The sequence below is a fragment of the Carcharodon carcharias genome, chromosome 18 (genome assembly GCF_017639515.1).
Source record: "Carcharodon carcharias isolate sCarCar2 chromosome 18, sCarCar2.pri, whole genome shotgun sequence".
Lineage (NCBI taxonomy): Eukaryota > Metazoa > Chordata > Chondrichthyes > Lamniformes > Lamnidae > Carcharodon > Carcharodon carcharias.
Genome location: NC_054484.1, coordinates 103369011 through 103396266, shown reverse-complemented (window position 1 = coordinate 103396266; position 27256 = coordinate 103369011). Strand labels below are relative to the sequence as shown.

General features: G+C 40.9%; 1 protein-coding gene across 3 annotated transcripts in view; it reads left to right on the top strand.

Annotated features, from left to right (window-relative positions):
* The window catches only part of reps2 (RALBP1 associated Eps domain containing 2), a 229505-nt gene that overhangs the window by 89346 nt on the left and 112903 nt on the right, over window positions 1-27256 (top strand). The window contains exons 3-4 of one of the 3 annotated variants that reach the window (XM_041211189.1): window positions 12132-12280; window positions 18413-18533. The exons of 1 other annotated variant lie outside the window; for it this stretch is intronic. In XM_041211189.1, the coding sequence (XP_041067123.1) occupies window positions 12132-12280; window positions 18413-18533 (270 nt within the window). Of the gene's footprint in view, window positions 1-12131; window positions 12281-18409; window positions 18534-27256 lie in introns of all 3 variants that reach the window. One more of the 3 variants, XM_041211188.1, reaches the window with a different exon arrangement.

Here is a 27256-nt window from a genome sequence, read left to right as displayed (position 1 = left end):
TGAGAACTGATGAACCTCTTCAGCAGCTGTGTATGAACAGCCGGTGAAACTGAGTGAAACCCAGGGACCGCCACAGTCTGTAACTTGAGCTGTCGGCTCACTGTGATAATTTTCCCTGTATTTATTTTTCATGCTATGTATTCTGCAATTAGCCAAAGGGTGGGTGAAAAGAAAGGACACAATGCAGAGGTATACGACAGAAACTGATCATAGTGATTGTGAGTAGTCTTGTTACAATGCATTTGAGTCCATGCTTGTGTCCAAGAAGTGGACTGTGTCATTGTAGGTGGTCTGGTGTGGAAAGTTCTATTGTGTATTGTTGACATCCTGTCCCTTGTATTCTTGTGAAGTGTTGGGAGGGTAATACCCCTAATAGCAGTGAGACTCCCTCTCTGTGTAATAGAAATCCTGGTGTTGATCTAATATCTTCTGCTGTGCTACATCGATCTGTTAAATCTTTTCTATTATTGCTCCACAGCCAACAGCCACACCTTCCCTTGACTGTGAACTGTAGTCTCAGCAATCATTCCCTGGCCAAAAGCTCTGGAACAACCTATTTTATCTTCCAATGCCTGTTGCAGCTCTCTGCAGTTTTGGGGACCTGCTATTGTGAAATTTCTGCTGTAGCTCGATCTTGATTTCACAGTTGGATCCCTGTGTACTCAAATGCAGGGAACGGCACAAAATACAGCAAAAGTTAGTGTTATGACACAAGTTGGTAAAGGCCGAGTGTATTTAAAATCCCAGAGGGAAACTTTAAACAACTGTCATAACCTATATTTTCAGTTGGTATTTTTGAGCTGCAACTCTGAATTCAGAAATGAAACCACCAAGCCTCCAGAAGTTTTTTTATATAAAATTAAACATTTATTAATTTAACAACGCATTTAAACACATGTCTACAAATTACTACCATATTAACTTTTAATCAAATCCCCAAACTAATCACTCCTAGGCAATCTTCCCTAAAGCAAAAATAACCCATAGGCTTTAAACAGACACCAGGAAAAGCACATTTTATCTTATGAATTCAAAATGAAGTTCCTTTCAATTTGTTCCTTCACAGACACAGGCTTGTAGGCGGCTTAGTTCTCACATGCCTCTGACTTCCACACTAAACTCTTCTGTATATACCCAGCCTTCCCTTTGAATGCAAATTCTCATTGTATCACCAGGCCCTTCAAACTCCACCTCTTCTAATAATAAAACCCTTTTCATAGTACCAATTTTATTAGTAATATAAACATATTGCTTGGTGTCTCCTAGCTTGATGCAAGATTTCACCCCCATTCTTTGGTTTATTCAACAAAATGCAAATGTGCTCTTTACCTTAATTTCTAACATCTCAAAACTACTATACATCAAAGCACCCAGACTAGCTGGTTTTAATCTAATTAAGACACACACGCTCACGCCCACAGACACACCCTACTATAAGTCCAATTTTAAATAATTTCCAATAACATTATATACATTAATATCTTCATGACACAGTTATACCTCCAGATTACAATTGTGTGTTAATCAGCTCTTGCAACTTGTTTTTAAAAAAAGTTGTTTTATAATAAATTAATCATTGAGTTTATGGAAAGAAGTCTTGTTTTTATTATGGATCTAACAGTAGCGATAGTAGAATTTTGGCTATTTTGTTGAGTGAATTAAATTTTTAAACTAATGGTGCGGCCTGTGGAGCAGTGGGGTTAGATAAACTGTGCACTCCTCCCATCCCGGTCGGAACGCTTGATATTTTATTTATTTTTATTGCTGCGTTATGGTGCTTTTATAATGCTGGTGAAACAAAGACAAGAGGAGTTCACTCTTCTTAACTCTCAGTTGTATATTTTCACATTGTTACACATTCAGGTCTGCTATAGATGGTTTCTCTGGTTCAGTGGTGTTATTTACACCCACAAGCGATTGGAATGCCTTGATTTTCTGGCAGTGAGCTCTCACTGCCCCCTGTCCACTTGTACCGCAACATGAGCCAGGGCTGGAATATTCGTGTCCCCTTGTGACCTAAATAGGATATTCAAATCTTTTGCATGTGTATCCCCTTAACCTGAACAAAGGCAGGCTGACCAAGCACTTGGTGAAATAAGGCTTGATGTAAATAAATAAGCTAATTCATGGCAATTGAACATTCTGAGAAACATTAATGATTGGTTTCATTTGGATTAATCCACACAATTTATCCCTGATGAAAGATACAAAAGAAAAAGCATGGCATGTTTCCCCATGCTAGTGGGTCATCTTACTCGACATGAGCATGATGTCTTCTAATGTTTCCCCTAGCATTGATGACTTTGAGACTGCCTAATACTTTCACCACCCTATTTAAAAAATTGACTCACTTGCAATGTTCCTTTCCAAATAACTTACTTGTGTTTGTGTAACTCTGACTTCTTTCCTGTGTCTCCCTCTTTTATATGAAGAGGCAATTTATCTCGGCTTTTATACAATGTTTGGAGGTGTTCCCCGCACAAGCCAAGCTAATCACTGCTTTATCTGGAGTCCCTGTTTATATTACAGGAACACTAGCTCCGTAATGCTGTTACTAGGAAGGCCTAAGTACCATTGTATGGGGAACTTGCATGTGTGAATGCAGCAGTGTTATTTAATGAAATAAAGATTGTTAATAGGCTACATGTTTTGCACCACAAAGTAAGACATCTGGTTGATGGGAGATAATGTAAAATAGGTCTGAATTGATGCCTCAGTTACCTCATCAGATTTCTAATGTCTGCAGTGGCATGGAAAAATACCCACATGTTGTTAAAATATTTTGTTGCAACACAGAATTAAGATATTTAAGTTTCCACAATGCATAACAGTTTCAGAAACACACAGTTATGGTCTCAAGCGATTGACTCTTGTATCCTGATCCATGATTGCCAGGAACTCGAGGTCAAGGACCAGATGTTTACGAGTTGATCGAACAAATTGTTTTCCACAAATTTAGCACTAGTATGAACTTTAATAACCACACAAAAGTGCTGCTTGTGAGCACTTTGAACCAACTGAAGAAATTTAACCTTTTGGGAACTGAAGTAAATTGTTGGGTAAATTCAAGTACTTGTCACTTTAAGTTTCAAATTATATAAAAAAAAAAGCAAGACAATCGTTATTTCTGGACAAAAGAGACATTATTTGTCAAAGCTTTTTGTCTTGCACTCATCAGCACAATTTGTAAGAAAATACCAATGTCAGGGAAACAACATAGTTATGCTGTATGAAAAAAGAGTGCTGATTGGTTGTCAAGAGGACTCTGGTAGAGGCGTTGCCATGGAAAATTCACCAGTTGATAGTGACTGACAATGAACTGCTAATCATCATTATTATCCTCATCAAATGCCAAAATTGGCCACTTTGACTGAAAGCCACAGCTTGTATTTTTTTTAAATTTTTGTAAATCACATTAAGCTTGGCTGTTTATTGTATTAAAATTCAGAAGCTGGGTTGTTTGTTTTAATAATTTTCAGAGATGCAGAACTTGATCCAGAAATGATATGTAAACAAGTGAGTTACATGCCATGATAGATGATCAGTTTTAACCCACGCATTGCCACAGTGCATTGGCTGTACAGTATCCTGTTTCAGCATAGTTTCAAGAAGTTGAAGAATTGAGTAAAGATGGTTTTTTAAAAGGATATGATGGAATGTTGCATTCTTTGTAGCTCTGCAGCTGTAGACTACATAATTGTTCAATACTTTTCATACTGTGGGGTTAGACGATGTAAACATTGAATTCAAACGGACTTTTAAAAGTGTGGTTTATATTTATAGAGATCAACTTTAAAACATGGTATCAGCCAATGAGTAGGCAGTGGGATAGGGCAGACTTTGTGCAGGACTTAAAGCAAAATCTATTTTAAAACCTCTACGAAGCACAGAAAGCAGAATTCGAGATTAAAACTGCAGCGCATTCTCCCGATAAAAGCAGAGCTGTTTCTCTAACAAAGTGCAATGAATGGAGGAGATTTATATAATGCAAATTATAGACATAAAGTCAATCCCAGTGATTTATAGCAGTGCAGTCTCTGGGTATGGTTAACAGGAATTACCCAATCTTCTCTGTTGTGGCCAAGAATTGTGCAAAAATAAGCAGCTGATTCGAAGAGTATTTTTCACAATGCTGTCATGCCTAGTGTATTTATAAAGATTTCTCAGTTCGAACCAGAGGCAAATTTGGCAGTCATGAGATATGAGACTTGGACCTACTGGTTATTCTCATCAAGTGATCCAGGAGCTGTGAGAAGTCGCATTGGCACGCACTCAGGCCATTTCCGAATCTAATCCCGCACAGCATGGTGGATTTATCCATTGAGTCACCAGAGTAGCCATTGATTCAATATCAATGCAATGAGGACATTGACTCTTCCAATTCTTGTTCCTTGGAATGATAAGGCCCTGGCTACACATTTTCTACATCAGCTATGATACACTCTGGCACCTCTGTACCTGTAACATTTTAAGCAATTTATGTTCAGGAATAAACTATTACTAGTGTGGTAAGGTTGCGCATCATTGGCATCGGTTTCTGTGTTACGTTTTGACATATGATATACTGATCTTTCAATAGGAATTATTTTTGAGAGAGAAAGCAAGCTCATGCATGAAGAATAAATAAAACCTCTGACAGGAAATGAAATGTAGAAGCTTGCTTTTGTTTTTCTTTCTTGAAAAACATATATCCAGGTAGATTCAACAACCCCTTCCCCATCCTCCTCCCCAGCAACAGGTAGACATTGAATGTTCAGTCTAGCAAAACTCTGAGTTCGCGCTCCAATTCATTCTTGGCTACCAAATACCATTCATGATTATTGTGCATTTTTGCTTCCTAATTGCAATACTTGGCTACATTAAGTGCCAACTGCTATTGTTTTACCCAGCTTAGTGTCTTGTCTGTTTCATTTTGTAACTTGGATGTTGAATTTGTTGCTTCCCCTACCTTGATGTCAGCTGCAAGCCTGATCAGAGCATACTGGAATTTTAATTTGAAACCACGATTGCCAAAACTGATCCCTAGAACACCCACTTAGGCTCTTTTCCCCTCTGTAATAAACTTGGAATGCAGGACTAGTTACAGTAAACTTATTTACACACTCCTGATGAGGCTACATGCACGTTCCAAGACGAAGGGTAAAAAGCTCCGCCCCTAAGATTCCCTGCACTTGGGGCTGATTCATCTGTGCAGTCACATGATCCCCTTAACAGTAAGAAATGGTTTAAAAATGACTATATTTCCCCCCCTTTAATGTTGTTTTACCCTCTTATTTACAAAAACATCCTAACCCATATTATATGCAGTTCATGCTATTATAAATTTAGTCTTTGAGGAGGTTTTCACGTTCGGATAGAGCAACCCAACTCTACAGCTGGATGTCCTTCCATTGGATCGACATGCACAGGAACTGCAGCTTCAGGGACATCCCTAAGGCGATGACAGTTCAGAATTATTTACTTCAACAGAGACACCCGGTATGTCTATTCTTTGTCGATCTGCACCTAGAGTCAAAGTTTCGACTTTGATGTCAGATGGATTAACTGGTTGTTGGAGGGCTTCTGAGATGATCCACATGTTTCCTAACAATCCTGTTTTCCACTTATACTTGATAAGGTAAAAGCCCTGTTTTAGAGATGATTGTACTAGGGACCCATCTCAGTCCAGTTGCAAAATTTCATATAAGAACTGTCTCTTCTACAGTAAACTCTCAACTTTTACTGTGAACGTCATGACTCACTTTCTGACCAGCCTGTTTTCTCTCCACCTTCCCTGCTAAATTATGGAATACAAGACTCAAATCTTTTACGAAGTTGGCACTTCACTGACAACTCTGAACATGTTAAACCAGTGGTAACATGAGGAGTTGTGCGATAGCTGAACAGAGATCTTGAAATTCGCGTTTCTAATTTTGTCTCTGATAGTTTCTTCATGCCTGTTTTAAAGATTTTTACTGCTCTTTCTGCTAACCCATTGAACAAGGGATGATACGGTGCAGTTCTGAAGTGTTGAATCCCATTTAGGTTCACGAGTCTTTGGAACTCAGTGCTGGTGAAAGCAGTACCATTGACACAATGTCTTCAGGTAAACCATGAACAATGAAATTCTGGCACAGTTTTTCAATGGTTGCAGATGAAGTAGGTGTTCTCACTTCAAATATGTCCATCTATTTGGAATATGCATTGATAATCACAGAAGCATGGCACCTAGAAATAGACCTACACAATCAATATGTAGTTTAACCCAGGGTCAACCAGGCCACTCCTGCGGATGCAGTGGAGCTGAAACAGGCAACTTCTGCTGTTGCTGCCACTGGAGACAGGATGTTTCACCATTTTTTCTATATCACTGCCTATACCTGGCCACTAGATATAACTTCATGTAAACATCTTCATTTTCGAAATACCAGCACATGCACTATGAAGTTCTTCTAATAATGTTCCTCTTCCTTACATAGAGATAATAACTTATGCTTCCCCAGAACAAGAGACCATCTTGATAACTCTGTTCAGTTCTATGTACAAAGAATGGTTTTAATTCTTCAGGGACATGTGCTTTTGACTGTCCTTGTAATACTTGTTCATGGACTGTTGTTAAAATTGGATCCCAATTTGTTCAATTCTCTATCTGTCTCATGCAGATTGGTGAGGCATACAGGAAATTCAACGCAAGTACGACTTCATGAGGTAATGGTATGTGTGTAACACTACCTAGCAAAGGGAGATATCTGAGGGCGTTTGTATTTGCTATATGCACACCGGACAGTGCATAAAAAGTGGGCTCGTATGCTGACAACATTAAAGCCCATCTTTGAATTCTAGCAGAGGCTATTGGTGGGATTGCCTTATCTTCACTAAACAAACCCAACAGTGGTTTGTGTTCTGATACTGTGGTGAAGTGTCAATCATGCAAATATTGATGGAACTTCTTTACTCCAAATACGATAGATAAGCCCTCTTTTTCAGTTTGAGAGTAGCCTTCCTTGGCTGCAGGAAGGGTTCTGGATACATGTCCTATCGATCTTTCATTTCCATCCTTCATCTTGTGTAATAATACTGCTCCCACTATGTAGGGAGATGCTTCACAAGTGAATATCAACTCTTTAGACGGGTCATAGTGTACTAGCAGATACAGGTGTAAAAGCTCCTTAACTCTTGTGGAGGCTTCTTCTTGCTGTGCCTTACAGAGCCAACTGTGGTGGTTCTTCAGTAATAATTGTAAGGGAGCTAACACTGTTGATAGATTAGGCAAAAACCAACTGTAATAGTTTACCATGCCCAAAAAAGACTTGAGCTCTGTGACATTGGTAAGAGAGGGCGCTTCCTTCATTGCCCTGAGTTTCTCCGTGGTTCTTTGGAAAACTGCACAGGCAGCTGACACACCAAAGGGTAGGCGTGTGTATTGGTACAGGCCCTTGTGCGTGTTTATGGTGATGTAACTTCTTGACGTATTGTCCAGCTCAAGCTCTTGATACCTATGATTCTTGTCCAGTTTAGTGTAGGATCTTTCTCCTGCAAGTTTAACATACAGATCTTCAATCTTTGGGCTTCAGTATTTGTCTAATTTCGCAGCCTTGTTTACCGTTAATTTATAATCTCTGCAGATGCGAATGGTTTGGTCCGGTTTCATCACAGAGACTATGGGTGCTGCCCATTCTGAAAATTGGACTGGCTGTATTATTCCTAACTGCTCCAAGGGCATAATTCTACATCCACCTTTTCTTTGAGTATAAAACACAGGTCTTGCCTTAAAAAACCGGGGTGTTGCTTCAGACTCCACGTACATTTTAGCTTGTAGACCTTTTATTTTCCCCAACTCATCTGAGTGCTCTCATATTTTTTAGCAACTCTGGAATTCCTCCTGTCCAGACCTGAAAAAATGATGATCAGTTTAATTTGATTTCCTTCAACCAGTCACAGTCCTGAAGTCTAGGTCATTCTCCTGTTAGGACAGTTCCTGACAGCTGAGCTGTCTGTTGTCTGTATGATACAGTTACAGAGGTGATGCCTTTCACCTATTGCTTCTCAAGTATTTTTTTTAAACTGAGCAGCAGCTTTCTCCAAACTCAATGGCTTGGTACCTTCTCTGAGGTATTTAAAGATGTGTTCTCCCACCAATGTGGTCAATGTTCCTGTGTCAACCTCCATGAGCGGAGGTTTTCCATTTACTTGCAGTGTAACGGTGGTTCAGCTTTCCTGGCCTTCAGATTGTGTAGGAAATAAATGTTAGCCTCAGTAACTTCTGGCTCGTCCATATTGTACACTTCATTTAATTTGACCTGATACCTGAATGGCTGCCTTGATCTAGTCCTGCACTGTTTAACAAATACTCTTTTTGTTACAGTAGTGGCATTCTGCCTCTTTAAATCTACAGACGTTGCAATGCATGATTTCTCCCATAACAGTAACACTTTAACTTCTGGATTGCTGGTGAGCTGCTTCTAACATTTCTTGTTATTTTTGTAGCGGTAGGGACCGTGTCCCGCTTTGTGGTAGCCTCCCTGATCTTCACGCCACGCCCAGCGGCAGGTTCCCACCCTAGCTGCAAAACGGTGCCATGTTGCATACTATGCAAAGCCTGCGAGTCCCTTTCCATTGCTAGCGCTATCTCCATGTGTGCTTCAGGTCTATCTCAACTTCTGCAAGCAAATGGCGCTGAATGGCGTCATCGTTTATGCTGCAAACCAAATGATCTCGCAATATGTCGTTTAAAGTATCACCGAAGTCACAGTGCTCCCTTAACTTTTCAGATATTTTTTAGTATCTATTCCTAAACTATCCTGATTTGTTAGCTGGGCTTTGAACTTTTAACAATTGGCTTTTGCAATGCAATTTTGGCAGTTCACTTTTGAAAGTCTAGTTACGTCACATTACATGGCCTGGGTATTCTACTTGGGAAGTCATTTCCTCAAAGGTGAAGGAGGTTGTTTAACTTCTGACTCCATGTTTAGACACTATATAGATGATCCTCAAGTTTGCATCTGATCATCCATTCCATTATCTAACATGGTGGCAGGGTGGTAATGTCTCCTAGACTGTAATCCAAAGGCCCAGGCTAATGCTCTGAGAACATGGATTCAAATCTTACCATGGCAACTGGTGGAATTTACATTCAATTAATAATAAATCTGGAATTGAAAGCCAGTCTCAGTAAGGACAACTATTGTTGATTGTCGTAAAAACCCATCTGGTTCACTCTTGTCCTTTATGCCATCCTTATCTGGCTTAGCCTACATGTGATGTGGTTGACTCTTAACTGCCCTCTGAAATGGCCTAACAAGTCACTCAGTTTAAGAGCATTTAGGGATGGGGCAACAAATGCTGATCTTGCCAGAGATGCCAAATTCCCATGAATATTTTTAAGGCAGAGGTAGGTAGATTCTTGACTAACAAGGGATTCAAAGGGTATAGGGAGTAGGCAGGTAAGTGACATTGAGGCCATGATCCTATTGAATGGCAAAGCTCAAGGAGCCAAATGGTCAACTGCTCCTCATTCTTACGTTCCTATGGATGTTTCACATAAATAATGGAAAGAAACAGGACTCAAGTACAACTCTAGTTTGTAGTTGCAGACCGACTACCTATGAGCTATGGTCAAAAAACACCTCAATCAGGTGTGAAGCAATGGACCTATTATCGAGGCATTGATGACATGCAAATGAAAACCTGTTTTAGTAACAGATATTAGACTAATTGAAGAATGAGACAAACTGCTTTGTATGCTAATAAAGTTTGTTTTTTGTTAAATTTTGTGGATGGTGGTAAAATGGTAAGGGTGTGAGAAACCTACGGATTGCTTGCTCCTTTTCATTGGAGAACCAATCTTTTGATCCAAAGATAAGTGATTAATTACAGCAATGGGGGGATTGTATTGTGTATAGAGCCCCTTTCCTGATTGATGTAGCATGAATTTGGTCATTCTTGCACTGTGGTTAATCGTACATTCAAATACAGTGAGTTACATTTATCTGCAAATGTCAATTTCAAAACAATGAGATTTTTAAAAATGTATAACATGGGAACACAGAACTGAACTGAATAGATTAGAAGAGAAAGACCTTTCTTTTATATAACTGTGTTTAAAAGTATTAAAAGGCACAATGTATCTTTTACCATGAGTTTCAAACATTTTGGGAACTCCTTTAATTGCTCTGTTATATAAGTCAAAGGCATCTTTATTCTTTTGTCACTGCAATACTTTAATTGATAAGAAACATGAAACATCTGCTACTCTTGCCTTGTCAAGACTTAGCAATTTTAGGTTTTTTTTTTAAAATGTGCCTTCATGCACACTTTTTCCCCCCTTGGAGAATAATGAGGAGGTGATGGAAGGATTCCTGGGCTGATTATCAGCCCATTAAACTGCATCACAGAGACACCTCGTATGGCCAACAAGCCCTGGGTGGGATGGAAAACTTGGAGAGGCAGCCAAACGTCCATTGACTTTGGATGGGAATTGCCACCAGAAAATCCCGGCCTTGGTATGGAACTTAAACCCTGAGCTTCTGGCCCAGAGGTAAGGAAATTAATACTGCCGCAAGACCTCAGCACTTTGAGTGAAGCATCAGATATGATTATCTCTTTAGAAATAATTCCTACCACAGGAAATAAAGAATATGAAGTAAGAGTGTGTAAATGAAGTTGAGGGTAGATCAGCCATGGTCTAATCAAATGGCAAAACAGGGTCCAGAGGCTGAATTAAAAACAAAGTGCTAGAAAAACTCAACAGGTCTGGCTGCATCTGTGGAGAGAGAGAGAGACAGAGTTAACGTTTTTAATTTGTAAGACTCTTCTCCAGAGGCTGAATGCATGGCTTTAGTTCTTACGTTGATCCATTCCAAACTTTTGCTATGTTCGTATATTCAGATAGGTTGTACTTTGAGAATCAGAAAAGTTCAAGTTCTCATCTCTATTTGTAAATAAAGTAAGTAACTTTAAAACACCTGATTTGTATTTCATGGCTGACAATTCAAAGGGCTGTGAAACCATATTAAACCCAAGTCGCGTAGAGTTAATCCTCATACTATACGCCTTGGCTGGGGACAAATTATCAAAAAAGCACAGCATCCAAGTGGCAGAGAAAGTCTAATTCTGGAAACACGTTAAAACCCATTGAGAGAGAATATAATGTAATGGAAACTCTCATCATGAAGTAAAATTGGATGTTAAGTTGAGCAATTGCATGCGTTAGTTCACCGTAGTCTATGATTTTAAATAGATACTGATGTGTAATGTTACCATGTTATTTTGTATGCATTGTTACTTTTGAAGTTTCTGTTTCAATTTTCTCTTTCCCTTCTCCCAACCATTTATTGGAAAGTATCTAGTTTCTGTTGATGCTTCCAACTGATTTGCTTGTGGGCTTACTATGTGTGAAATTAAATCTCTTGTATTATTTGCTTTTCTTGATACATCCTGCTCAGTGAAGGAGGGAAATGGGTGACTTGCTCCCATTTTATTGTCAGCACTTTTCTTGCATAAGCCACTGGGAGGTGCATGTGGGTCATTTGCTCTCCACTTGCTTTTTCTCCTATGATCAAATATCTGGCTTTAAGCCAGTGGGTCCAAGGTCAAGGCTGGCGTTTTCAGTTTGCCATATTAAGAAGTTTTCCATCGCTCTGTGCTGTGCTGACATAACTCACTATTACTTTGCCAATCATTACTTAACAGGTCTGTTCTATTCCCTGCAGCACCGCCCCCCCCCCCCCCCCCCCACCCCCAACCAAAGATGGCATAATAGAGCTAGCATTGGAGCATTGAAACTCAGTGGATTGAGGACAGAGATCAAATCCTGACTTTGAATGACTTTCAGATTTATCTGCCCTTAGAGGTTTGATGGTACTTCATCAGCACAGTTGACGAGCACCTGAGACATCTGAACAAGAGTGTACACTTGTTAGCCGAGTTGCAATGGCAGTTGTTATGGCGACCAGCCTTCTTCCACTGTTAATGGGGTGGTGTGTGGAGAGGAGAGGGGCGCGTCAGCTGGAAATAGCAAAGATAAAGCAAAACTGAAAAGGTCTCTGGATTGTGAACTCAAAAGTACTGTAAATGTTAGATTTTGGAGTGTTAGAAATGTTGTTTCTCATGACCTGAATTTTTGATTTTGTTTGTTTCTTTAACATATTCAGAATTGCCGCTTCCTCAATTCCTTGCATTGAAGAGTGACAATGAGGTACAAAAAGGTAACCTTTCCCAAAGTGCAGACATCCATGAGCAACTGGCTCGCGCAGTCTCGATAGTGAGCTCCCCCAGAGGCATAGACATAACAGGAAAAACGGTAAGAGTTCAGGTCTTTGAATACAGAAAGATGTTACATTCAACACATTTACAAAATGAATCTAAATTTAAGCACTTCCAGGATCTTACCATTTTAGAACAAAATTAGTTAAGTTCTCTGGATATGGGCATAGCCAGCAACACCAGCATTTATTACCCTAATCCTAGTTGTCCTGATGCAATTGAGTGGCTCGGTTAGGATACAGATCAGCCAATATCTAAGTAAATAGTGGATGAAGCTTAAAAGAGCTGAATGGCCTTCTCCTGTTCTCACTTTTCTTCAGGCCTGCTCACTAAGTCACTTCAGTGGGCAGTTGAGGGTCAACCACATTGATGTAAGCGTTAAAACATAAGCCAAGCTGGATAAGTTTTCAGGTTTCCTTCCCTGAACGACATATAATATCTGCAAATTATATCCATGTGCAAATTTGAATATAACCTGATCTCCATTGGGTTTAACTTCGGGTATCTGGGACTGGAAATGTGGCTCCATTCAAAAGCATTGTCCCATCCAAAGACAGGTTGCAGACACTACAGGAGGCTATGGGCTGGGATTTACTCCCCTGCTGGTATATTTGAAGGTGGAAGGGCTTGTAAAATACAGCGCGTGGCCTTTCTGCCCGCCCCCGGCCTATCTTCCATATTCTGGGCTCAGTGGAGGCATCAGGCAGTCCATTGATTCTTGGACCTTTTGGGACCCTTAATGACCACTTAAGTGCCTCATCCCATCCCTGCCGCTTTTTCACATGGCAGAGGGAGGCCCATGCCAAGCTGGTAGCCCGATAGCTGTTACCAGGCAAGCTGGCATTGGGCAATGGTAGGGGACCTCCTTTTGAGGGTCCCCGGTGCACATTAAAGAGACCCTTCCCTTCCCCCCCCTCCCTCCCAGCAGCCTCTTAAACCTGCCGTTGTACCCCTTCATTCCTCCTCGCTGGGACTGTCGATACCTGGACTTAACTTCAATCTGGCCACCATAACCCAGCTTCTTTGAGGATAGCCTGTAGTCCAGCAGTGGCCACCACATGATCCTGGCGCTGCTGGGATTACAGATTGTTGGCCAACCTGACCAGCAGCTCTCTAAGGTGGGAATTCCTCTCCAGATAGGGGCAGTCTTGGCTTCAGCCAATTAATGCCCCACCAAGCATACAATGGCTGGAGGCCAGCTAGCTTTCTCGTGAGTGGGCTCCCAACCGATTTTTAGTCGGGAGGTGCGGGGAACACATTGCCCCATAAAGTCCAGCCCTATGACACAGAGGAAACTAGGAGGCCAGGGGGTGGAATACAAACTTTTGGTGGGGGTGCAGAGGAAATGTTGAGAGCAGATCTGGAGAAAGGTGGGAACAGGAGTAGGCCATTGAGATCTCAAACCTCAACCACCATTCAATTAGATCATAGCTGATTTGCATCCTAACTCCGTCTATCCTCCTTAGTTCCATATCCCTTAAACACTTGTTAAGCAAGGGTTTTATCAATCTCAATTTTGACATTTTCAGTTGACCAATTGTGGGGAGAGAGGTTTCCACTATCCTCTGTGGAGGAGTGCTTTCTGTCATCACCACTGACTGGTCTATTTCTAATTTTAATGTTACACTGCCTTGTCCTGACTCTCCCACCAAAGGGAATTGTTTCTGTCTATTTACACTCTTAATTCCTTTAATCATCTTAAACACCTCAATTGGATCATGCCTTAATCTTTCATTAGTAAGGGAATACTGGCCTAGTCAACGCAAACTGTCCTCATAAATTAACCCTTTTAGTTCATGTCATTCTGGTAAAACATCTTTGCACCTCCAAGCCCCTTTCTGCAGCCATGAATACGGTGAAAAATGAGTAGTAGCAAATCAGAAATTAAAAATAAGTAATTCTGGATTTTATTTCAAGGAATGCTGCTATGCACGTGAATCAGCCAGAGTGTAGTGCACTTTAGAAAGCCAATTTTGACCAGTTATAGCATTGACTAACCTCTGAAAATGGGTAGACTGTGGTAATATATTTGTGAAATCTTTTATTTGTTTATCTGTGAAAATCAGTACAGAATTTTTTGCAATATAGGAACCTTACTAAATATTACAGTAACTCTTTTGTTCCACACTATTTAAAATGTAATTTTTAAAATGTATGTTTTGACTTGCATCACTGATCTGCTGTGTAGTGAATAATTTAAAAAAATGCATTATATTTCCAAAGGACAGACCATTGCAATTCAATTTAATTTCAGCTAAAACCTAGCAGTCTGGGCAGTAGGTGGAATGCATCCTGCATTTTTTTGCATTCAAAACTATCAGTGGGTGGGGGAGGGGGAAATATGAATGTGAAACAGTAGGGAACAGAAAATAATAAAACATCCCCTTCATGACCAGGTACATTTTGATCGCATTAGTGTTTATTGAGTACGGTGAACCCCATAATGTTATTTTCAAAACATACAAAGAAAGTAGGGAAGTAGAAACTAGTGGGAAGCAAGTTCAGTACTAATATCGGAGGGGGAAAGCTCTCCTCTAAGTGAAAAATGTTTAGAATAACTTGCAGGTAGTTTAATCGAGGAACTCGCCACTGGAATTCAAAACGTAATGAGATCCACTGATTTGGCAGATAACCTGATAGAAGTTTGAATGCTTCAATGTACTGATTGGCCTGATCCCATTCATAACTTTTCCTGCAACATATAATTTAACAGGCAGTGAAACCACTGAAGGCGTAAATTGTGCAATATCATGAATCTCTATTCTAACTATGCAGCCATTTGCCTTCTGCATGCTTGTTGTTACCTTTCAAGAGTTTAGCAAAAATTAGCTGAGTATGCAGCAAAATTAGTTTGAAACACAAAATATGGGCTCGTGTGTGTGGACCTGGTTAACACAGCGTTTCCTGATCAGTTTTTATTTGTGCTGATTTTCCCCCTACATTGCTTTGAAATTTATGTTTCTCAGAGTTGTAGAGCAGCACTTCCCTAGGGTGCAGGGAAGAAAGGAAAGATTTTATCATGGGAAGAAAGTTCAGAGACAAGAAAGTACAAAAGGTCAAGCAGATTGCAATACTACATTAACCTCCATTTAGGATTCGGGTCACTTGGTCATTACACCATTTGAGCTTCTTCAATATGCAACTTTGTTAGAACTGCTATAAGGAACCACGTTGTCAAATAGGGAGATTTGAGTCATGTTTATACAAGTAGCACATTTCACCATTGCACCAACTAATGCCATTGAAAGTCTCTCAAAATTTAATAAGGAATGAATTGTCTAAAATTAAGTACAACAGTGGACAATGTTTTTCTTTTTTCTAAAATTAAGACAATAATCCATGATTTCCATGATTTGCATTAGTTGCATTGTATATAATTTTTTAAAAGTTGAATATTAATGTTGAATACAGCTTGATTCTAGGTTTGGTCATTGATGTCACCATATCATTTATATGCCACATCACATAACATGAGGCTTTATTATAAATGAGAAAGAAAGTTGGAGGGTTGCCATTATTTTTCTATGTAGATATAAAAGTAATAGCTTCACCATTATTTCAACACACCCTCTCAACTGGTTTGTTCAATGCTAGGCTACACTGTAGTTGATGCCGAAGCAACTACTGTTATGATATGACAGGTGGTATTTGCCAGGCTGACCAAATCCCAAAGGGAAACTTGGCCAAGTTATCACAACGATTTGCAATTTGTATTTTTAATTATGAGAAGGTTTGTGCACTGAAGTCAAATAAAGATTCCACTACTACTTTTGGATATTTTGAATATTAAACTAAAACATTTATTAACAAAAGAAAAGAAAACTTAAACATACAAGATTACAGTTACATAGTTAAATTTAGGCTTGTAGCATTTCCCAAAAGATTTCTCCCTAGCCAGACTCCCAAATAAACACTCCTTTCCAGGCAACAGTCCAAATTGATTCTTAATCTATAAAACATTCAGTAATATTACCAAAAGGCACCTACTATTCCTATAAGGGAAGTATTTCACAGTTTCTCTCTCCCTCTTGCTTGACAATGGACCTCCAAGGCTTTTAACAAAACATTATTTTCTGAAATAAGCAAGTGCTTCTCTGGGGTGGCTAGAAGCTGCTTTTTCACAGGTCTGTCTTCGCACATCCCACCTTTCAAGATCTTACATGGCCACTCTCCATACAGCTTTCAATCTTTCCTTAAATATATTTTCTCCCTTTTTGATCTTTAAAACCCATTGTTTTAAACTTTCTTTGGAAGTTACCTTGTCGTCATTATGGCCAGCACTTTGGGGGAAAATAAACCTAATAACTTTGCCCTATTTATTTATGATGTTGCCAGCTTTGGTCATGTCTCTTTGAAATTCAAGCAGCTAAAATTTCACTTCCCACTTATCTCCTAATGCAAATTCCCATTCATACTGTTTCTACTGGGATCTCATCTTAGTTTGCCCATCTCCTTTTCAAAATGCCTGCTTTTACACCAACCCCTTTGATGATTTAAATCTTACAATCTAATTGTCTTCAGTTTAGTTAACTCAGTCACACACATGCACTGGCGTGTGTGCGCACACACCCCTTCCACAAGTCTGCTTCAATATTCCACAGTAATGTTAAGAAAAATGATATTCCCTTTACATTACCCATGTGTCTGGGGAAGCTTGGTTGCTAAGTGATGAAGGCTGTATTGAAACTAGCCTGAGACACACTCCTGAAACGTGGGATTGTTGAACATTACAGGCAGTCCCAAGGTCAAGCAATTGCCTGTCTAATTTGAAATAATAACTTCAAGTGCTCTCTGAGCTACTAGGTGATGCATGAGGATGCTTTTGTCAGTGGTGCCTTGAGGTCATCAGTTGGTTAAGGGAGAGCCAACATGGAGGCTTCAAACAATAAAACTGGTCCTTGTATGGAAAATCAAATAAAATAATAGTAAATCTATTTTTTAAACAAAAAATAAGAGTACTGTGAATTAAAATACTCGCCTTAGACTTTCCCTCAATTAGAGGTCTAGGATTGGTGGCAGATTACTATTCATTGAAACTTTTAAACTGGATGGTGATTGGTGATGGAATTAACCAAAAGAGTTCCAGCAATATCTCAGTGGGGAAATGCACCGTGTGTTAATGCTGTTGAATCATACAGCCTGGAATGTTCCCAGATTTAAGGTGAATTGGCTGATCTCAATCAGGGCTCTAGTCAGCTTCCATGTTCCTGAATTAGGGAGGGAAATATTTCCCCCTGATTTCACTCCAGCTGGGAAGTGCTTGCCTGATGTAGACCACATCAGCCTGGCTGTCAGTTAGCTAACCAGAGGTCACTGCCTGCACCCACCCATGAATAATGGCTACTAGTCTGGTATACAGGAGGGTGGCCGGCAGTGTGAAACTCTGTCCAAACAAAAGTCACCAAGCAAGTCATACTGGAAAACTATCATTACTGGATTATCAATGTGAAGTGCCATAGAGATTCAATCTCCCAGATTAAACTGGGGGCATGGAAAGACCAGGTCAGGCAGTGAAGGGGAGAGAACAAAGGGAGAAAATTAAATGAAAGTTGAATGAAAATTACTTCAATTTTTTTTTACATCAAATCATATTCATTTTGGGTATGGACCACTTTCAATCCCCCTTTTCTAAAGGCAATAACTCCCTTGGCAGCATCCAGTTCTCCAGTACCTTACTGATTTAACCATCATTTCTGAGCCTTGACCATGGGTACTGATGGGATATTTCACTGTGGAGATGACATCAATCCTGTCCACTCCTAACATATAACACACTTTCCAGCAGAAGAGGCAAACTGTGGCTGATCTTTTCCCTCCCCGCACCCCCTGTATTTTTCCTGACCCTTGGGATACCTGTACAGTCGCAGTGGCCCATCCAAGATCTTCTCATGCAGCGCAGACCAAGAATTGAACATTTTGGCTAAAATGGCATAGTGGTACATGCAAGTGCCCTTACTAAGTATGTCATCAAGAAATTCAAATTTTCCTGTTCAAAAGGTGTTGAGGTGTAGTTATTGTGGATAAGGAATAAAATAGATTATTATTGGATATATTTTTGTTATCATTAATGGGGCAATTAGCAAAGGTTACTCACTGATGGAACATATTGGCTGGAGTAATGCTGTGCATTGCTGTGGGATTGAAATATTACTTTGTTCCTTTGAAGCAGGAACCTGTGTCTGCAGCTACTTTGCCTTTCACCTCTCCTCCTCCTTCACCCTCCTACCAAAAAGGTCAAGCAGTAAGTGGAGATGGGAGACCAAGAGTTGGTTTTGATCAAAATCATGCAGGTAGGTTAAATGTGTGTGTCTGTGTGTGTCTGTGTCTGTGAGGTGGAAAAGTATTCTGCAATGATTGAATGACATGAGGAGCAGACTGTTTCTATGAAATGCCTACCAGTCATAAGCTCAGAAGAAGAATTAATGCTTGAGGAAAGTTCTGCATACACCTCTTTCTTTTGATTTCTTACAGTTGGCTGTCAGAGCTGATCAAGTTTACCTTTGCCTACATCCCAGTATTTTTCAATAATATGGGAAGCAAATTTCAGCTGAATGTGATTGATTCTAGCAGCCATTTATTGAATCCTTCTCTCTGAATATTACTTGAAATGTCAATAGCAAATGTTGGTACAGGATTCTGTGACTAAAATTCAGTATAGGGTGTTTGAGGGAAATTGAGTTTGCATCAGTGGTGCAATTTGAGAAATTCAGAGTAAATTATATTTGGGAAATTTCCTCCAGGAAGCTGAACTTTAATAACTCCCCTTGTACAAAGAGTCCTGACTTGTTAACTTTTCCTCTGTCAGAGGAGGATTATTTTGAAAATGAGAAGTTGTAAAACAAAGCACTGGGAAATGTAAATTACAATTCTTTCCGTACAAGAACGAGGGAAATACAGAAGTGCTGTAGGCAATTGAGGGATTCATATCAAACTTCTGCCAGGACCACAAACAGTATCTGCTGCTTTTTTTTTAAACAGCTTCCAGCTACTTGGAATTTTTTTGCATATTGTTTCATGAGATGTAGGCATTACTGGCAAGGCCAGCATTGGTTACTGCAGTAGCTGTAGTTTTAAGGAATGTAGTGACTGTAGCTTTAAGACTTATTGTGCTATGTATTATCGTGTGATGGTGTGAATGCATCAGCCTGAAGCACGGGGAACCTTAGGGGTGGAGTTTGTCTCATTGTTGTTCTTGATGGAAGCATGTAACTGCTGTTGAAGCCCTGTAAATAAAGTTTACTGTTTCTTATGAGAAACCTGTCTGGAAAATCAAGTCCATAACAGTTACCCATCCCTAATTGTCCTTGAGAAGATGGTGGTGAGCTGCCCTATGAGCTGGTGCAGGTACACCTACAATGCTGATAGGAAGGGAGTTCTAGGATTTTAGTCCAGTCACAGTGAAGGAACAGCAATATAGTTCCAAGTCAGGAAAGTGAGTGACTTGAAGGGAAACTTGTAGGTGGTGGTGTTCCCAATTGTCTACTGCACTTGTCTTTCTAGGTGGTAGAGGTTGTAGGTTTGGAAGGTGCTGTTGAAGGAGGCTTGGTGTGTTGCTGCAATGCATCTTGTATGTAGTATACATGGCTGCCACTGCATGTTAGTGGTGGAGGGTGTGAATGTTTAAGGTGGTGGGTGTGATGCTGATTAAATGTGCTGCTTTGCCCTGGACGGTGCTGGGCTTCTTGTGTTGTTGGAGTCACACAACTGGAGCATATTCCATCACACTCCTGACCTGTGGCTTGTAGAGGCTGGGGAGACTTTGGGGTGACAGGAGGTGAGTTACTCACCATAGAATTCCCAGCCCCTGACCTGCTGTTGTATCTGTGTGTCCTGTGCAATTCAGTTTCTGGGTCACCCCCAAGATAGCATCTAAAATGGGGACTTTATAAAAGGGCTCTCCTGAGTTTGTATGTTAGGAGTTGTTCAGCATTCACGTCAGTCTTTTTCACATTATGAATGCACAGAATATGAGAGATTTATTTGTAAAAGAAATCTCTTCATAAACATCCTACTACACTAGCCACAGGGCAGACTCAAAATCCCATTTTATCCAATATTACTCACTGGTGCTCTAAAATGACTTTTAGTTCACAAAATATTACAATATCTTTTGGTAATATAGATTACAGTAATATTCAGCACTAAGCAATTATCTGAACTTAACCCATATTATTTAAATTAATTTCAAGTGTGATGAGGTAGTTTTATTTCTAGCCTTCAGTCATTACTCTTTAACTAATTTGCTAGGTGATTTTATCAGATCCTTGAGTCTACATCAGAGTTCCGTGCTTAATGGGATTTGTGACTGATCTGAGAGAAAGGCCCAGTGTGCAATAAATGTGAATTATATCGAACAAATGCAATTATACTGATGAATGTGAAGTGGAGTAAGGCCTCAGTGAATGTAAAAGCATATGAAAGTATATTATGTGGCACGTCCTAGTCAAAAGTATTGCACACAGGGCAATAGGAAAATGGGATTGGAGTAAGTTGCTCTAGTTGATGAACTACCACCACCATCGGTATGAAGAACAAAATGGCTAGCCACTGTGTTACAAATTGAATTCCTGAAAGGGAGAGAATGATATCCATTCAGCAAGCATTCAGTGTAGCCTCCAATAATATTTGGAAAACATTATCAGTTAAGGTGCAGTGGACAGTATGCAATGGAAAGAAAGACATGCTTGGGATATGCTGCCATTTCAGCTTTAGCTGTTCCTTCTGCACCCTGCTGAGCCATACAGTTCTATATTGGCTTCCTCGGCAAAGCAGCAGCATTCCATGTTCTTGTTGCCAACTCTGCTCCTGCATGAAGTCCATTTTCCATCTTGGGATTTTTTTCCCCCTCCTCCTAGCAGGCTCTACCAGTCATGGTGACAATACTGGATGACCACCTCATTTTCTTTGTGTAGAGTGGAGGAATGATGTGCCTGAGCCGAAGATTGGAAACTTCTGGATTGCCTACAGAATGATACACACTTTGTTTGAATGTTCCTTTTCTCCTAGCTTCCATGTGTATGTTGGCTTTAGGTATATACCAAACCTCGAGGAAATTCCAATAATTAATAATTGGTACAAATCTTTAAGCAATAAGAAATGAGGTGAGGGAACACTAAACCCCCAATCCCCCAACCTTCCTGGCATATTACTAAATGAATTTTATTTCCATTATGAACTAGGCGTCTGGCTCATTATGGACTAGGCAGATAGGCTCATTGGTGAGTTGCTATGAGAGGCAAGTGTGAAGTGCAGAGATGTTGCACTTGAGGAATACATTTAAGTACAGTTCAATGTGCTTTTAAATTGTAATAGCGCAGAGTCTATAACCAGCTGTTAAAATTTATAGAACTTTTTAAAAACAAAAACATTTCAAATTTCATATGATTTAATTGGCTGGGGACCTTACAAGAACACCTTCACTTTCTAAATCTCTCAGTTTACATGGGGCTGTAAAAACATTTTTATATTAAATAATCGTTCTTGTTTCAGGGATGGAGTAATGAACTGCAGCTTATTGAATACACCACAGCTGAGGCTGTGACATAGACTCCTACCAGAGTTATAAGGCTGCTCCCTCAGCACCTTTGTATTTTAAATACTGGATTTATGGTGACTATTCCTGTGTGACATAGAGAATAAGAAATGGCTAGCAGTTTGTTTATAGGACTGTAACACATACGAGAGGCTTGGACATTATGAACCTTCAGAGTAAAGACCAAGCAAGTAGCTCATATAAGTAATCAACTAACATAACAAACTGTTCTGTGCTTATCCTAGTTCTTTTTTTAACTTTTTTTTGTTGGATGACATTTCCTTCTGGGTGTAAAGGAGGGCTAGCCCTCTCGCAGGCTGGCTTGCCGCACTCTTTGGAGTAGTACACCCTTTGCTCAGCTCTCGTCTGTGGCTCCAAGTAGTTGTTGGCACGTGACAGTGGCCACACCCCAGTAAATAGCTTAGGACCAGCCCAAAGTGGGGGTGGCCATTGGGTCTGCTACCATTGGTGACTTGAATATTTGTCTCCCCTGGCACACAAAACTGATTCGCAGACTGGGTAGATGAGCCCAATCAACAGTCATGTACGCTTGGGGTTCAACAAGATAAAAAGGTGTCCTGGTCACCGATTTGCATCTGAATCAATCGCCAGTCGGCTAGACTCGTCTTGATACTGGACTAAGATAGGTCAGGATGAGAAACTGAAGCTGACGATGCACAGCTCTTCCTCACTATTAGCACATTTTTTTGCAGCAAATCCTTCCAAGCACAGATCAACCTTAGCCGTCACCTATATACCCACCAGAACCCCAGCAAACACCCTGCATGATGAACATGGTCATCTTCACCTCAAAGGATGAGCAAGAAATTGAGATTTCCTTCTAACTTCAAACCTGATGCTTTCCTTTAGGAGTTAGTTTAATGAGTCATCACTAGCGATGATGATCATGATGATGATAAACCAAACCTGCTATGTGGTTTTATGCCACATTGCTCTTGTAAGCAGCTCAAGCAGTCTAATTATGAGGATATCATAACTGAGTCAGAACATTAACATTGCAGTTAAGCTAAGATACTAGAACAGTTGTTACTTTATGGGGAAAAACCAGATACAATCTTCGCAAATGACTAAACACTGTTTAAAAATAAATTGAGCACAAAATTGAAAATGGGGGCAACGGTTATATAAACCGAAGAGCAGTAAACTCTAGCCATGGTGTTACACTGTTGTGCAGAAAGAAGAATTTCTCTGTGACAGGAGTCAATTAACTGGAGCACTTTCCAACTGTTTGGAATGCAGCAAGCACCACAAGTTAGCAATCAGCTCGAATTTGAAATTGCTGGGTTCTTGGTGTTCATGATGATTCAGGCACAGGCTAACCCATGAGAATCCAGCACTCTGTGCTTCACGCTGTAAATTTAAAGATAATTATCTACTTTGTGAATGACTTCTGATCCAAGGTCCTGGGCTAATACACTGCTTGTCAGTAATTTATGTGCGGATTTATCACCATGTGGAAAATTGCATTCCATGTATCAGAAATTCTTTAAAATACACCAACTGATATTACCAAGGTAAGTCTTTTCTACTGGTAGACCAAAAGCATCACTTCAACCAACAACTGAAAGAAGGGCAGATCAGATTAACTTCAAATATGTTACAAAACATGAACGTTATGCCGTGCCAAATTGGTGATTGTCATATTTTGGACTAGGCTTTAATCTGTCCATGCGGACATGAAGTTAGTGTGATTTTGGCTATTCTAAATGCCTGTTAGAAATGTGCAAGTTACTTGTGCAAGCCTGTCACGTTTTGGGTGATCGACTGTTTTGTTGCAGAGCATTTGGATGTGATGTGCACTGAAATATTACTTTGAAGCTTCATGCAGGCTCACAGGATTGAAAATCCCCTCTGCCATATGAAGTTCGGGGCAGAGAGGAAAAATGATTCAAACCAGGGCTGATCTGCAGACTGTGTCCCATCTTCTGATCAAGCAGTGAGAATCATTAGTCTTTCCTGTGAACCACTCAAGGCTCATTGTGTTGAGTTAGCCCTATTCGCCTTGAAATCAACATGAGTTAGTTGCCAGGGACCTCCAGGATCAGTTTGCATGGCAGCAGTTGGTTTAACTAACAGCCCTAACCACTGGACAGGGAAAGGGGTTAGGTTCAGCCTTCAACTTCCTGCCTGTTGGGGAAAACCAAAAACAGGAAACACTTGTTTTGGAATATTTGATAAGGTTCATTGGGAAGGGCCCAGGCCAGACTATCTTAGGAGAACTGAGTTGGCTCCAATTCATCGTCAGGTCAATTCAATGATGGGACTGTCCAAACAAAGCCCCTGGATTGGGGCAGTGTGCTGTGGTTTCTTCGTTTCACTATGAAGAGATATGGAAATGAAGCCAAAGTGGAATTTGCTGTGACTGTTATTCTATACATTGAAGTAGCTTGGAAAAGAAATCAGTTTAACATTTCACATTTCACCTCATCTCACTAAAGTGTAAATCAGATTGCTCTTCAGATAATTGGAAAAGTGCATGTGATGACACTATAGATTATGATATCAAGCTCACATTGCAAAACTACCTCATTGTTGCACTGTTGAACATTGTTATTGTACCTCTGGATAGTGGGTAGTGAAAGCACACCCCTGACCTTGAGGGATGTGAGGTCCAGTTACAGGATTCTGATGATGCCTAACTCGAGAATCCCTAACTTCAGGCCTGTACTTGTAGCCACAGAATTATAGCTGGGCCAGTTCATTTTCTGATCAATGATGGCCCCTAGTATGGTGATGGTGGTGGATTCAGTGATGGTAGTGCTGCTGAATGTCAGGGGAAGATGGTTAGATTCTGTCTTATTGGAGATGGTGATTGCTGGCACTTGTCTGGCATGAAAGTTTCTTGCCACTCCTCAGCCTGAGTCTGAATGTTGTCCATGTCTTGCTGCATGCATGCCCAGACTGCTTCATTATCTGAGAAGTTGACAGTGGAATTGACCACTTTGCAATCAACAGTGAACATCTCAACTTCTGACCTTGTGATGAAGGGAATGTAAACGATGAAGCAGCAGATGATGGTTGGGTCTAGGAGACTATCCGAACAACTCCGACAGTGATAACCCAAAGCTGAGATAATTGGCTTCCAGCAAGCACAGCCATCTTCCTTTCTGCTAGGTATGACTCCAACCGGTGGAGACTTTTCTACCTGATTTGCATTGACTCCAGTTTTACTAGGGTTCCTTGATGCCACATTCAGTCAAATGCTGCCTTGATGTCAAGGGCAGTCACTCTCACCTCACCTCTGGAATTCTGCTCTTTTGCCCTTTCCAGATTGTATTTGATTTTTTTTTTGTCCATGTAGCCATAACATATAGAATTACCTGGAAAAACTCAGCAGGTCTGGCAGCATCGGCAGAGAAGAAAAGAGTTGATGTTTCGAGTCCTCATGACCCTTCAACAGAACTGGGTGAATCCAAGGAGAGGGGTGAAATATAAGCTGGTTTAAGGTGGGAGAGGGGGGTGGGGTGGTGGGTTGACTATCCTAAGATAGTCAAGCAAGCAGTGATAGGAGCAGATAATCAAAAGATGTCACAGACAAAAGAACAAAAGAACACATAGGTGTTGAAGTTGGTGATATTATCTAAACGAATGTGCTAATTAAGAATGGATGGTAGGGCACTCAAGGTACAGCTCTAGTGGGGGTGGAGTGGAAAGGCTAGCAGGGCATAAAAGATTTAAAAACAATGGAAATAGGTGGGAAAAGAACAATCTATATAAAATATTGGAAAAAACAAAAGGAAGGGGGAAGGAACAGAAAGGGGGTGGGATGGAGGAGGGAGTTCAAGATCGAAAGTTGTTGAATTCAATATTCAGTCCGGAAGGCTGTAAAGTGCCTAGTCAGAAGATGAGGTGCTGTTCCTCCAGTTGCATTGAGCTTCACTGGTACAATGCAGCAGGCCAAGGACAGACATGTGGGCATGAGAGCAGGGTGGAGTGTTAAAATGGCAAGCGACAGGGAGGTTTGGGTCATTCTTGCGGACAGAGCACAGGTGTTCTGCAAAGCAGTCGCCCAGTTTATGTTTGGCCTCTCCAATGTAGAGGAGACTGCTCCAACAACTCATCGACACCAATACCCATCTAGGACTCTCCACCCCTGCCTGTCCCTCCGTCCCCACCCCATCTTCCAATCCCAGCCCCGGCCGTGTATTCACTATACCCCCTGACCTTCCCCTCTTCGACACTGAACGTTCAGTACTCAGCAAAGGACTTAATTTCATACCCTTACGCCCTCATCTCAATGAATTTTGGGCTTGGTACGATGCTGAACTCTTCTTCCGCCGTCTTCGTCTCCGGGCTCACTTCTTTGGGCAGGAGTCCTCTCCCTGTTCAACGGATCCTTTTACCCACCTCCAATATTCTCCCTCCACCTGGAACCCTCCCTCTGGATTCTTCTCTTGATCTTTTCATTGAGAACTGTCGCCGCGACATTAGTCGTCTCAATTTCTCTGCTCCTCTCACCGATTCTAACCTGTCTCTCTCTGAACTTACTGCACTCTGTTCTCTCAGGTCCAGCCCCAACATTGTCATCAAACCCGCTGACAAGGGTGGTGCTGTTGTTGTCTGGGGCACTGACCTCTACCTCACGGAGGCTGAGCGTCAACTCGCAGACACTTCTTCCTACCTCTCCCTGGACCATGACCCCACCACTGAACATCAAGCCATTGTTTCCAGGACTGTCACTGACCTCATCTCCTTTCGAGTTCTTCCTCCCACAACTTCCAACCTGATAGTCACCCAACCTCGGACGGCCCACTTCTACCTCTTACCCAAAATCCACAAACAGAACTGTCCCGGTAGGCTCATCGTGTCACCTTGCTCCAGTCTCATGGAACTCATTTCTCGTCATTTTGACTCCCTTCTCTCTCCCCTTGTCCAGTCCCTTCCCACCTACATCCATGATTCCTCTAACACCTAACGTCACATCAACAATTTCCAGTTCCCTGGCCCCAACCGCTTCCTCTTCACCATGGACGTCCAATCCTTCTACACCTCCATCCCCCACCAGGATGGTCTGAGGGCCCTTAGCTTCTTCCTCGAACAGAGGCCCAAACAATCCCCATCCACCACTACTCTCCTCCGTCTGGCTGAACTTGTTCTCACGCTGAACAATTTCTCCTTCAACTCCTCTCACTTCCTCCAAATAAAAGGTGTGGCTATGGGTACCTGCATGGGCCCCAACTATGCATGTCTCTTTATGGAGTATTTGGAACATTCCTTGTTACAGTCCTACTCCGGCCCCCTTCCACAACTCTTTCTCCAGTACATCGATGATTACTTCAGTGCTGCTTCATGCTCTCGTCAGGACTGGGAAAAATTTATTAATTTTGCTTCCAATCTCCACCCCTCCATCATTTTCACATGGGCCATCTCTGACACTGCCCTTCCCTTCCTTGACCCCTCTGTCTCAATCTCTGGTGATAGACTGTCCACCAATATCCATTACAAGCCTACCGACTCCCA